The sequence below is a fragment of the Acomys russatus genome, chromosome 3, assembly GCF_903995435.1.
Source record: "Acomys russatus chromosome 3, mAcoRus1.1, whole genome shotgun sequence".
NCBI lineage: Eukaryota > Metazoa > Chordata > Mammalia > Rodentia > Muridae > Acomys > Acomys russatus.
Genome location: NC_067139.1, coordinates 34,145,658 through 34,159,371, shown reverse-complemented (window position 1 = coordinate 34,159,371; position 13,714 = coordinate 34,145,658). Strand labels below are relative to the sequence as shown.

General features: G+C 48.6%; 1 protein-coding gene across 1 annotated transcript; it reads right to left on the bottom strand.

Annotated features, from left to right (window-relative positions):
- Positions 1-215: 215 nt before the first annotated feature.
- Gadd45g (growth arrest and DNA damage inducible gamma) lies at positions 216-2,012 on the bottom strand. Its single transcript, XM_051171314.1, has 4 exons — positions 1,839-2,012; positions 1,260-1,361; positions 943-1,156; positions 216-837 (listed from the first exon to the last, which is right to left on the bottom strand). The coding sequence occupies exons 1-4, from the start codon at positions 1,889-1,891 to the stop codon at positions 727-729; spliced, it is 480 nt and encodes a 159-aa protein (XP_051027271.1). The 5' UTR covers positions 1,892-2,012; the 3' UTR covers positions 216-726.
- Positions 2,013-13,714: the final 11,702 nt, after the last annotated feature.

Below are 13,714 nucleotides of genomic sequence, written 5' to 3'. Positions count from 1 at the left end.
GTATGCTCCAGTCTTGCAAGTTTAAAATCTTCCTGAACGGGAGAAAACTGTACTCAGGCCCAAGTTCTCCCCCCTTACTGCTCGCCAGTATCCCCTCCCCCAGCCCCAGGACGCTGCAATTTCTTGCCCAACAGAGAGGTGGTCACAGGTGCCATAAGCTCCATCGACCACCAGAAACACTCTTTACCCCCTCCCCCTGAGATAAGAGTCCCCGACCCTCAATAAGAGGCGTACATTTGTTTCAATAAGTTTATTGTGAAATTCAAAGCTTCCACGATAGCGTCCTTTAGAAAATGAAAGCATTGCCCGGGATCTGCTTTTGAAAGAGCAGTGCAGCCTGCTTAGTCCGGCTCGCTCCTGCAGCTGGCCGCTCCTGCAGCTGTACCAAGTCCAGGCCGCCTGAGTTGCCTTTCCCCTCCTTTCACTGGAAGGCTGCTGAGTCACACCTGCCTCGCCAGTCGGTTCTTCCCGGCCCTGCGGCCAACGGCCCTGCCTAGGCCTTCCTGTCCTAGCAGCCTCTCCGGACACTGGCAGAGTCCTGGACTCGGAACAAGGTGTCCCCCGCCGCCGCCAGGCTCCCTTCTTGGGAGGCCGCGCTCCTCGTTCTCCAGGCAACACCGCCTGCCAGTCTCCATGCGCACTCGAGCGCCCTCGGAGGGCTACTCCAGAGCCAGCAGAGCGCTAGAGCGTCACCAAGTCGATCAGACCAAGGTCCCTGTCGGGCTGTCACTCGGGAAGGGTGATGCTGGGTACCCAGTCATTGAAGCTGCGGCTCTCCTCGCAGAACAAGCTGAGTTTTTCCAAAGCAGGGTCCTTCCACGTGTCCTCATTAGGGTTCTGGATTTATTTAAAAAAAAAAAAAATACAGGGATTAGCCATGCTTGTCGTTGGCCAGGATGGGTTGGGGGGAGGCTGGCGTTGGGAGGCAGTGGCAGCACTCACCGAAATGAGGATGCAGTGCAGGTCTCCCGGCGCGCCCGCCTCATCGTCGGTGCCCACGATCGCCGCCAGCCGCTGCACGTCACCCACGCGCACGATGTCAATGTCGTTCTCGCAGCAGAACGCCTGGATCAGCGTGAAATGGATCTGCAACGCTATGTCGCCCTCATCTTCTTCATCGGCAGCCAGCACGCAAAAGGTCACATTGTCAGGGTCCCTGCAGAGCAGATGGGAAAGGACAAGGTCAGAGTCGATACCACCTCTGGGTCTCCCCGCCACGCCAATCCCAAACCCTGCACACCGTGCCTTCCTATACTCACACATTCAGGACTTTGGCGGACTCGTAGACGCCAGCGGTCAGACAGCCCTGGCGCTGCGCCGACAGCAGAAGTTCGTGCAGTGCTTTCCCGGCGCCCTGCATCCTGTGAAAGAACAAGCGCCGTGAGTGGAGACTACCACGGGGACGCGGCGGAGATCCCAGTCCTGACCTCCAAGTCCCAGCTGGCTCCTTAGCCTAGACCTGCCTGGCGCCAGCATTCCTGCTTCCCAACTCCAACCTGGCGCCCACACACCCGGATCCCTAGTCCCGACCTGCGCCCACACCTCTGGCACCCAAGTCATGATCTGGCGCCCTCATTCCCCATCACCCAGTCTCGACCTGGCGCCTGTACCTCCCCACACACCCCGGTTCCCTACTTCTGATCTGTTTCCTGTATCCTGTAGCCCAGGCTCCCCAATCCCGACCAGGTGCCGGCACAGAGACTCTAGTCGAACGTAGTAATTCTGGTCCCACCGCCTCGACACCTCACTGCCAGACAGTGCATGGCTCCCACCCTGCAAACTTCCACCTGAAAGAACGTTACCCGACATGCCCAACTTTCGCCGCCCCGAAAACCCACCTGGCTGTGCTTTCCGGAACTGTATCCTGGCCACGGACTTCTTCCAGAGTCATTGTGCGATCCACGAGCAGCAAGTTATCCAAAAGTGAAGAGTACGGAAGGGGACCCGAGCGCAGATAGAGATCCGCAGCAAGCAACCCGCGCGCCCACCACTAGCGAGTGCGCCGGGCACCGCTGCGAGAGTCCTTTTATAGACAGGCTCCTCCCGCCGCCGCCAGCTGGCGGGAGGCTGCGCTCTCATTGGCCAGCGCCGGCTTTCAGATGCAAATGAGGCGGCAGGCCTGCGGCTCGTGCCAGAAGGCCACGTGGGGAGGGGTGCGGGGGATGACACAGCCTCAAATCTGCCGCTTTTGTCAGGGTGTTACCAGGCAGACTGGAGCCTGCAGATTTCATCTCGCTTTTCTTTTTTTTTTAATCCTTAAAAGGAAAAAGGTTAAAAAAAAAAGTTGTTTGCTAACATGATACTGGAATTTGTAAAATGCACACATTGGGGAATGTAAAAGCCTTTTTTCGCATTTATTATTTTTTTGGCAAACTTTCTAATTTTTTTCTTATTTTCAATTTGAAGTTTATGGGGCTGTTGCATTGAAACCGAAAGTTAAAAGTCAAAGGTTTGCAACTGCAGCTGACACCAGGCCAAGTCGGCCACTAGCACTCAGGACTCAGGCAGCACCTTTCAGGGTCCCGGCTGCAGGGTCTGAGACCCCCACACGACCATCACCCATCCCCCCACCCCTGCCCCTGGCAGATCGCTGCGGGGCTCCGGCAGCAGGGACCAGCAGATTGCTGCCGGCACACGCGGCTCGTTTGCATTTCTATACGGGGCACACAAAAGAGGAGGTCTGGCGTGTGGCAGTTCGCGGTGGGGACAATCGACGCTTTCTCTTTCATAGCAACACTGTCCACCTGCCGCCGGTGGGGTGGGCAGAGCCCCGCCGCCGCGGGGGTCACTAGGTTACTCGGCGCGTGGGGGTCGGAGCCGCGTGCCGCTCCCCCGCCCCTGGGTGCACACCTCTTAGACTTATCCTGGCTGCTGGGATTGTGATGCGCGCGTGCCAAGCCCAGGAGAGAGTTGTGAAGTACGCAGGGCTATTGCACCCGAAACCCTGAGGTTCTGGGGTTCAGATTCCAAGGAGCTCGGCACACGCCGTTCCACAATGCTTTTCTCAGGGCGCCGCCTACAGGCCGACCTAGAAAAATCCAGACCTCCTCACCCACCCACCACATACAGCCTCCGGTTGGCTTTCCAGGAGGTCTTGGCCTAGGGCACCTCAGGCATCGAGGATACTGAGCAATACGCGCATCAATTAGAATTAGGGTAAAGCCTGCACCGAGCGCCCCGAGGCTGGAGAACCTGACACCCAGGACTGATGAACTAAGAATCTGTTTAATGATATTTTGAAGTATTTCAACTAAAAAAGAAAAAAGTTTCTTCAAACGTTTTTTTTTTTTTTTATTCCCTGATACTACAATAAAATAAAAAGCGATCTTGGGAAATTTCTGAATTTGTCATTTGTCCTGTGACACCTGCACAACCAGGCCTACAGACTGCTCACCTGCAGAACACGATGATACTCTGGGCGTCCTATCTCTCTGTGCTACAAGGAAATGTGTAGTAGGGGACCCTTGAAGGTGAAGGTTCTCTGCTGAGTGAAAGCCTGGGAGACTAGCTAGGGCACGCGCGCGCGGGCGCGCGCATACACACACACACACACACACACACACACGGTAATTTCTCCTCTTTACTAGAGTGTTCTTCAGGTGCGTGGTGAATATATGCACTCAGTGTTAACGTTTCAACTCATTAAAGGACGTTTTCCTGCTGCACGCTGAGGCTGTGTGTTTGCCAACGCCAAAGGCCAGGCAAGAGTTCCGGCGTCTTGTCCCTCCCAGAGGCGTCATTGAGAACTGCAGGGTCCCTCTGGTTTCATGGTTCCTGCGTTTGATCTGCAAGGTTTCTCAAATTCTCAAATGCCCTTCCTAATAAAATACGGGACTTTTTATTGCTGTTGTTGTTGTTTATTGATGCTTTGTATTTAATGTTATTTATTTATTTATTTATTCACAGGGAAGGAGGACGAACTCAATCCTGATGTGACTTGATGAACTGGGGTGAGTGGGTAGGGGGGCTCCCCTTTTCTGAAAAATAAGGAAGCGAAAGGAGAAAGGAGAGGAGGGAGGGGGCTATGACCAGAGCATAAAGTGAATAAAATATGTTTTTAAGTAATGGAAAGTTAAGTTGTTGCTCTTTTCAAAGTTCTAACACCTCTTCCTCTTCTTCCTCTTCCTCTTCTTCTTCCTCTTCTTTTTGGTTTTTTTGAGACAGAGTTTCCCTGTGCAATAGCCCTGGGTGTCCTGGATTCACTTTGTAGTTCAGGCTGACCTCAAACTCACAGAGACCCACCTGTCTCTGCCTCAAAATTTTAACACTTAACTCTCATTAGTTTCAGATCCCGAGGAAATAAAAATCCATTTGATATCTTAACACACACCTGCCGCTTCCACTTATCGCTAGAAAAGTACTCACCAGGTTGCAGGAAACAACTCCCACCTCACTACACACACACACACACACACACACACACACACACACACACACACACACACCACCCCTGCGCCCTCCTAGTTCCTCCCCCACAGGAAGGCGGATAAGGCTAGCATCGGATTAAGTATTAGCATTTCCAGACCCCGCCCCCATCCAGCCTGGGCCAGAAGAGATGATTGACAAACCCCCGAAGCTAGTCTACTCTGCTGACATTTTCAAAGTATTCGATTACAGGAAACCCTCCTTTCTGCTTCATGTAGCTAAGCCCTAGTGGTCCCAAAGTCCCCAACTCAATTAGGAAAGAAAGGTTGGGCGGGCTCTCAGGTCTCAGGCATTGTTTCTGAACTTCTGACTTTCCAGTGGCTACACTCTCACTAAGTCCCTAAACCTTAATAATGTAGAGGACAGTCAGCCTATGAAAGGGGAAGTTTCACATATGCTTTGCTTTTGAAACCAGCTATAGCTGGGTGGGTTAGAGTGCTCACAGAGTGTGCATCAAGCAAGAGCTGGTTTTATAAACATCCTGGAGTTCAAGATCATCCTTGAACTAAACAATATCACCAGCCTAGTGTACCTGAGGCCCTATCACAAAATTGAATTCAAATAAATGTGTAGGAACACCTAGAATCCCAGCTACTTGGAAGGCTGAGAGACAGGATTCCTGGGTCCTGGTTAACAGTTACCCTGGGCGAGCCACAGAGCCCATCCCTGCCCCAATCTCTAAAATTAGCAAGCAAATGTCCTCTGTAGATGTTTGTTCTTGTAGCGTATTCTCTCTGCATGAATTTCTGCATGACTTTGCTAGGACAGGGACTGGTGGAAGCATGCCTCATTTGGAGGAAGATGGAGGTAGGCCTCTGGGCAATAATAATCTTTGTGAGGCATTCACTCCCCTTTGCATTTCTCATATGATATGCATTTGGAGTGTGCACAGAGAGTGACCTTAAACAGCAGGTATATACCTGTAACCACACAAGCCAGCACCCAGGACAGCTGGACCAAGGCTGTAAGACCAAAGCAGGCTGAGGAACCCCAAGCCCTATGCAGGTGGAGTGTCTTTGGCTGTCTTTATAAAAGCCAAACTCATTGACGCTTTTTCAAAGTTGGCTGCCTCCACAGAAAAATGTGGACCCTTGCCTTCTCTTGGTTAGTTGGCCTTATGTACCCTTCTCAAAACAGGACAAAGTCTTTGGTTGTTTCCAGAAAAGTGTTTCCCCCAAGATCTGCAAAAGGTGAGTCTGGGACCTGTGACTACAGTAAATTTCTTTTAAAGAAAAAAAAAAAAAATGAACTCTTTATGCAAGACATAAACCTCAGCAGTGGCAGCACCCCAGCATTTAAAGGGTCCATCAGCCCTTCCCACCCCCCGCCCCATCCTCATAGCCCCATACCCACCCCCTTCCCGGGGTGAAATGCAGATTTACAGGTGGGGACATTTCACCAGACAGCTGAGACAGGAAACAGGAAATAAAAAGGGAAGCCCTCACACAGCAAGCCGGACATCCGTGGTGAGAGCTTTCTGGAAGCCGCAATTATTCTTGGCTGTGCACTTACAGAACATGGTGGGTGACAGGAGCTCAGGCAGAACCTTTGCTGTCACAGGAGGCTTGCCATGGGGGTGGCAGGAGCGCAGGTAGAGCCATGACTGTTAAGAGATTTGCAAGTCATTCCTGAAGTCCCACTTTCCCTTCCAACAGCAAGGAAAGATTTGGGACGCCGGTCAGCCACTGTCCGATGATGCAGGGACATCGTACACTCTAGTAGAAACACCCCTCCTCACACCACAGGCGTTCTGTCTTCCCAGCCATCGTATGTGCCAGAACCGGCTGAGCCTCAGGCTCCCCACCTAGGAACTGAACTTTGTCCCACGTGCACCAAACACCTTTGTTCTTTCTGCACTTCAGAGGGAATGCCTTCTTATACTTTTCTTTTTCTTCTTTTTTTTTGTGGGGGGGGGGTGCAGGGAAGGGGGTTATTGTTTAATTGGATTTTGAGAGGAAAAAAACAATGTGACGCGCAGGCTGTAAATCCTGGCAGCTGCAAGGAGGGGGGAGGTGGAGAGGAGGAAGAGAACGAGCTCTTCTTCAGTTAGAGACCAGGAAAGAAGGTTCAGCTGCCGGGGAAAACTGGAGCAGCTGCATGGGGCAGGAAAGAGGGAGACACAGAATATGCCTGGAGGCCAGAGTGTGGGGCAAGCTTGGGGTTTGGGGCCTGTGTCTGGAAAGAAAAGGTGGAAGGAGGCAGTCAGCTTTTACTCAGAAAAGCTCTGTTCCTGAGGGGTCTTCTAAAGTGGCCCCAGGAACCCAATGTAGTCTAGAAATGAGTTTGTTGGCACAGTCAGGTCTGGTTTGCTGGAAAGGGTGGGGGAGACTTGATGGCGGGCATCTGTGTGACATCCTAGTCACACCAAAGTGCCACATCAGGCCTGCAGGCACATGTCGGCCCTGCCAACCGCCGTGGACCTTTGAGTTTTGGTTAAACGGTCTATTCTGAGAGTGGAAGGTGTGTGGACACACAGTGACAGCTGCTCTGAAAACTGTAACATACAGTGTGTAATAGTGGCAGCCACAGCAAACCCAAGCTGCAAACTTGCCTTCTGCTCTGAAAGATAAGCTAATAAAAACATGCAAGCCCTCCCAGGATACTGGAGGTCAAAACTAGCGAAACTCCAAGGTTCAAGGACTGAGAACGTAGCTGGGTTGGTAACACTGGCTGCACAAGCTCCAAGACCTGAGTTCAGTCTCCAGAAGCCACATGGAAAAAAGCCGCTCTTAATCCTAGCACTGGAGAGAGGAGAGAGGGGCTTGCTGGCCAGCTTAGCTTGATCGTGAGTTCCAGACCAGCCAAAGGCTCTATCTCAAAAAACAAGGTGGATGGCTTCTGAGAAATGACACCAGAGGCTGGTTCCTGCTTCCACATGCAAACACAAGCATGTGCATCTGAACATGCAAGACACACACGCATGCACACATATAGTGCATGTCAACATGCTTTCGTTTTGATCCCAAGTTGGGATGGAGAACAGATTTGTGAGAGAACAGGTGATGTTTATCCACTTAGAAGTCGAACCACCTTGTGAGGGGGGCGGGGCTTGGGTTTTGCCAGCTAAAACACATCCTAGTACAGACTCTGAGAGGAGATAGATAGATGGATAGATAGATAGATAGAGAGATAGATAGATAGATAGATAGATAGATGGACAGATAGATATGAGCCCCAAACAAGAGGTGAGGGGTTTTTTTGGGTCTTGGTATTGTTTAGCTGCTCGTGGCTCCACTTCGAGACTCTCTCCTAGAGAGGACTGCTCCAGCAAAGGCTTCCAGGCTCCCGGCTCCAGCTGCTGTTCCAGGTTCTAGCAGCAACTTTGGCTGAATTGCTGGTCTGCTAAAATCCTGCTGACTACACCAGGGGAATCGCTCCCAGGAACTGAATTCAACAAGATCTACTTCTCCTCTTCCCATTAACCTCTTTTCTCTCCCATCTAGGGTAGGTGGGTTGGAAGGGAGATATATGCATTAAAGAACCCCAAATAAAGTAGGTTTGGAAAAGATTGAAGACAACAGGTGGTGCCCAACGTGCTTTGGGCATAATGGGCAACCTAACTTCTAATGTTGTGAAGGAAGATACGGGTCTTGAAGAATTAGAAATGTTGTTTCAGAGTGTCAGCAAAGTCATAGCTGCTGTTGCAAAGTTCTTTCCTCCTTTATACCCAGAGGGAAATTTTTGTTTTTGCTTGGTTTTTGGATTTTGTTGTTGTTGTTGTTTTCTTTGTTTTTGTTTTTGTTTGTTTGGTTGGTTGGTTTTTTGGTGTTTTTGTTGTTTGGTTTTGTTTTTACTGTATAACATTTTTTAAAAGATTGGAAGAAAGGCCGATAAGATTAAAAAAAAAAAGAAGAAGAAGAAGGGTCAGTAAACTCTATCACTATGGAAAAGATTGAAGACAACACATACATGCACCCACAAGCACACACACCTACACAGACAACCAAGATCCAAAACATGGCTCAGTATTTATTCACTCTGACCTAGCGTTTGAGTTTTTGGAGTTTGAGGTTGTTTGTTTTTCTGTTGTTTATGTTTATGGTCTATTGTTCGTTGCTGTGCATTAACTGAAGGCACATGCTAGGCATGATCTCCACCACCCAGGCCAGTGCCAGATTAAAAGTGAGTGCTCTCATTTGTGGCCCTACTACGTCCACTTTTATGAAGCTTTCCCAAAGAAAAATCATTCAAAGATGCACCCAGCAAGGAAATGCACAGAGGCCATAAAAGATGCTGGAGGAATCCCAGGGCACAGAGTAATGGCAACAACACTCCCAGAACATTCCATGGCCTGATACCACCTCACGGCACAGTAATAAAGCAGCTGTGTGATTATGATTTTGCAAAATCTTGAGTGCGTGTGGCTGCTAGTACATAAACTGTAAAAAACAGAAGCAGTCGCTGCATCTCTAAAGTGGCAAGATGATTCACCACTGCTTATTTTCCTCAGCTCTCCTGCAGTTAAGTACCTCACAGCTTGATTCCCTGGGATACAAATGGAAGCTCAAGTCTGATGACCTCAGGGCCAGTCCTCAACCTCATTGCTGGTCAGGCCACTGTGTCTGCTGATTACAGACCATATGGAAAGAGACCAAGAAGCCAGATGTCTGTGGGGTTGGCTTCTAGGGAGGACACTGAGGACCCTGCTTTCTAGACTCTGTGGTGGCCACTTGGCATGGCTGTCTGTCCCTAGCTAAGGAAAGTCTGTCATATAAAATGGGAGATTGGCTTGAGAGTCCAGTCTCTGGACTCATACAATATGCAATGGGCACAGTGAAGAGCCAGGACCCTGGGACATATCTTGCTGCCAAAATAGAAAGTTCAACAGGACTTCGGGCAAAATATTGAACACATCACAGCCACGGGTAGAAGGCAAAATTACCATCTGTTCCCTTTTTGTAGAAATGCCTACTTTACAGGCAGGGTTGAAGGCTGTCTGAAAGCCTGGCAAGGTGGCACAGACCTGTAATCCCAGGGCATGGGTGGTGGAGGCAGAAGTTCAAGGCCCTCCTCTGCTACGTAGCTGGATCTAGGCTATCCGGGGCTACAGGACACTGTCTCCAAGGAAAACTCTCTTCCTGCATAATACAGCCGAGCATTCTAAGACTGCATGACTTAAATACAGTTGACCTATTTTTGAGACTTGTGAATGCCTCTCAATTGTTGGATTGTATTCATTTGACACAAAAATTGATAACTTTTGAGCCAATTAGTATTATCACTATTACTATTTTATTTATTACACTTTCTTAGTGCTTGCTGTGTGCCAGGAACTATTGTAAACATCACTTAAGCCTCATAATGACCCTGAGAGGCCAGTACTGGTAGCATCATTCTATAGATGAGTAAATGAGCACAGAGAGGTTAATCAGCTCCACAGTGGTCACCCAGCCAGGCTAAGAAGCCTGTTTCTCTGGCTGTGTTTCTGCTCATTATTCATAAGGAAGAAAGGGAAAGCTCCGCAAAGCATTTTCAAAGATCCTTTAGGTTTAGAACAAACTGTTTGGTTCACCAAGGACAAAATCATCATGTACCTGAAAATTTTGAAAATATTGTCTCTCTTTAAAGTACCTGTCCAGGATGTGGTTACATGGTGACCCCTTGTGGTCAAAGTGTGTATTATACACCTTGCGTTCCGGTTTGGGGAGGGGTGGCTCTGAAATTCCTTTTGTGCAGCTGCTGACCCTCAGTGGCCAATAGGATCCACCATTTTCTGTTGTAACAGTGACCCTGAGAAGGTTAGGGAGGTGGCCCATTGGGTAAAAAGCTCTTGCCATGAACGCATGAGGACCTGAGTTTGAATCCCTAGCACTCACACCAAAACCTGGGCATGGCTGTGTGTGCCAGTAAGTTGTGTCAGCAGAAACAGAGACAGGAGGAGTTTGGAACCATACTGGCCAGCCATTCTAGCTGAAACAAGTTTCAGGTTCCCATGAGAGACCTTGCCTCAAGAGTGTAAGGCAGCAAGTGATGGAATAGGACACTCAACTTCTCTCTCCGGCTTCCTCAAGCTCACGCGTGAGCATGCACGTATGCACACAGGCAAACACCATAAACACAACAAACTTTTTTTTTTTTTAAGGTCAAGCAGGCTGGACCTGAAAGATCACTCTTCAGGAGTCTATGCAAAAGGGGAGTACCTAAGTCACAGAGCTCATGATAGAGATGGGACCCTAACTGAGTGCTATACAGCTAGCCTGGCCACAGTAAACACAGCAATCCTACTGGGGAGAATCCAGGTGGCTAGTACCCCCTGCTCTCCTTATGAGACTAGCAACTAGCAACCTAGAGGCAGATCAGATCAGCTAGCAGTCAAGCTGATAAACTAACACAGGGTCTCCTATGGGCTTTGATTGCTCGACACTCAGTACCTACAAAGTCACAGAAAACTTATGTTGGACATACTATAGTGGATGTAAACATGTTTTTGTTTTGATCCCAAATGTGGGATGTGAAACAGACTTATGTGAGGGTGTGCGTTGTTTTTCTGATGGAAACAGACTTGTGAGAGAACACGTGATGTTTGTCCACTGGAAGAGGAAACCGCCTCTTGCGGGGGGGTGGGGGGTGGGGGGGGGGATGGTCTTTTCCTAGAACAGACTCTGAGAGCCAAAACAAGAGGCTTGGTGTTTTCGGCTTTTTGGTTTTGGCATTGCTTCTTATTGTTTAGCTGTCCATCACTCCACTTCAAGATGCTCCTGGAGAGAACTGCTCCAGAGAACGCTTCGAGGTCCTAGCTGCTGCTCCGGGTTCCAGCTGCTGCGGTTGCAGTCACATTTGCTGAATTGCTGGTTTGCTGTTTAATGGATCTGCTGAAATCCAGACTACGAAGAGTGGAATCACCCCCCAAGGAACTGAGTCTAAAAAGATCTACTCCCCCTGTCTGCACGAACCTCTTTTCTCTCCTATCCAGGGGAGGTGGGTTGGAAGGGAGGTAAAAGCACCAAAGAGCCCCAAGTAAAGTAGGTTTGAAAAAGTTCAAAGCCTACAACATACCTACAAGGCCTTGTCCTCAGAAGCACAACCCAAGCCTTGGGGAACCTTCCATGAACAGCCTGACCCAGCAGGTATCAGTTGGAACAGAATTTCCATAGACTCCATAGGTTGACGTGTTCCTGCTCACCCAACCTCATCCCTCCTCATCCTACCTTGTCTTCTGACATCTCCTGTGGGTCCCTCTACCCCATATAGTCTTCCTTCATCTACCATCCTTTCTTTCATCACTCATGGCGCTAAGAGCTGCTCAGAGTTCTTTAGCTACAAAGACAAACGATTCCTCCCATATGGTGGTGCCCATGGACCCCTGTGGCTAGTGCAACCCAGAACTCAGCAACTTCATTTTCAGTTTGGAGCTCAGCACAAAGGCAGAAGGACCGCACCTCAGCCTTCCCTACCTTTTGGAATCAATAGCTACACTTTTTTTTTCCCCTTATGACATCGATATTTTTTAAATAAATTTTATTGATGTATTCATATTATATCTCAATGGTTATCCCATCCCTTGTATCCTCCATTCCTTCCTCTCTCCCATTTTCCCCTTACTCCCCTCCCCTATGACTGTGACTGAGGGGGACCTCCTCCCCCTGTATATGCTCATAGGGTATCAAGTCTCTTCTTGGTAGCCTGCTATCCTTCCTCTGAGTGCCACCAGGCCTCCCCATCCAGGGACATGATCAAATATGAGGCACCAGAGTTTGTGTGAAAGTCAGACCACACTCTCCACTCAACTGTGGAGAATGTCCTGTCCATTGGCTAGATCTGTGTAAGGGTTCGAAGTTTACTGCATGTATTGTCCTTGCAATAGCTACACTTTTGAAGATCTAGTTTATATTAGTTGTATTAGAATAATAGGCTTCATTGTAACATTTTCTTTTTTTAACTTTGTGTATATATGTTACCATATGTGTGTGAGTACAGGTATCACGGGCCACAGTGGTAAGCAGACATAAGAGACAACCTTGGGTGGCTACCCTTGCCTTTCACTTTGACAGCGTTTCTTATTGGTCAGGCTTGCTAGCCCATCATTTCCAGGAATTCTCCTGTCTCCATCTCCCAGCTCACTGTGAGGCCTGGGCTACACACACTACCAAGTCTGGCTCTGTGTGGGTTCTGGGGATCCAAACCCAGTTGGGTGGCAGGAGCTCGTGCACTGAGCGGTCTCTCCAACTCCTCAAGGTGACAATTCTTATACATGTGCGCAGTCAGTCTGTCCCCTAACATCCTGCATTGGCTTCCAACCTTCCCTGTAGGTCTCTCTGCCCCATATAGTCTTCCTTCTCCTCTCATCCCTTTTAAGACATTTTTAAAAATTAGAATACAAAGTATTAGCTTTTTTTATGACATCTTCAATTTTCAAATCCTCCTTCTACCTCTTCTCTCTCACCCTAAATAAGGAAAATGTGGTTCATATACACAATGGAATTTTATCCAGCCTTAAAGAAAAACAAAATTTGAAAAAAAAATAAGGGGGGGAGGGTGGATCTGGAAATTATTATATTAAGTAGGTAACCCACACTTAGAAAGACAAAACCCATATGTAGCTGGTTTTGCTACTTTGTGGGTTCTTTTTCCCATCTTTTATTCCCCCCTGGTTTCACACCCTATCGCTAGATAGCAGAGAAAGAAGGATAGAGGGTAGAGAGAGAGAGAGTGATAAACATCTTTGAATCTAATTTCTTTCTTTTTGTTTCTTCTTTGAGCAGTACTGCTAACAAACTGCAGCCAACCCCCCTGAACAACCAGCAACCAGCAACCACCAACCCCACCTACCCCCAGAGCTCTAGCGTTTCTGTACCCTCTGAAAAGTTCCAGAAATTCCAAACATTACACAATTACAGAAACTATCTGCAGTTGGCAAAAACATGCCTCTGCTGGAGCACAGGGCAAATCACAGTCATTTGCTGCAGACAGTACAAATTGGCCTCACACTCCCATACCTGGGATTAAAACAAAAACACAGTCTTAAAATATGTCTGTGTTTTTAAAAGAAACAAAAATTCCAGAATTCTCACTACATGGAACAGTTCTATTTTATATGCAGATCCTAGCGTTTAACATTTATATATGTGGGCAAATATGGGTATGAGTGTAGATACAGTTCATAAAACTAGAAAGGAGAGCATGGCAGAGGTTGGGGGTGGGTAACAGAACACATATGACAGGAAAGTGAAGGCGGGGACACTTTAACCTTTAGATATTTTATCAGCAGTGGTTGTGTGTGTGTGTCACATGTCCATTGTGACAGGCAAGGGGTCAAACCAACTTTGCCTCACTGTCATGAGGTGTCCAC

What these genes read in the sequence shown, in the direction of transcription:
- Gadd45g (XM_051171314.1), bottom strand. Translation starts at nt 1,891, where the DNA reads ATGACTCTGGAAGAAGTCCGTGGCCAGGATACAGTTCCGGAAAGCACA. An exon ending in TCCGCCAAAGTCCTGAATGT is followed by an intron (nt 1,157 to 1,259) that starts GTGAGTATAGGA and finishes TCTGCTCTGCAG; the next exon opens with GGACCCTGACAATGTGACCT. An exon ending in TGCACTGCATCCTCATTTCG is followed by an intron (nt 838 to 942) that starts GTGAGTGCTGCC and finishes AAATAAATCCAG; the next exon opens with AACCCTAATGAGGACACGTG.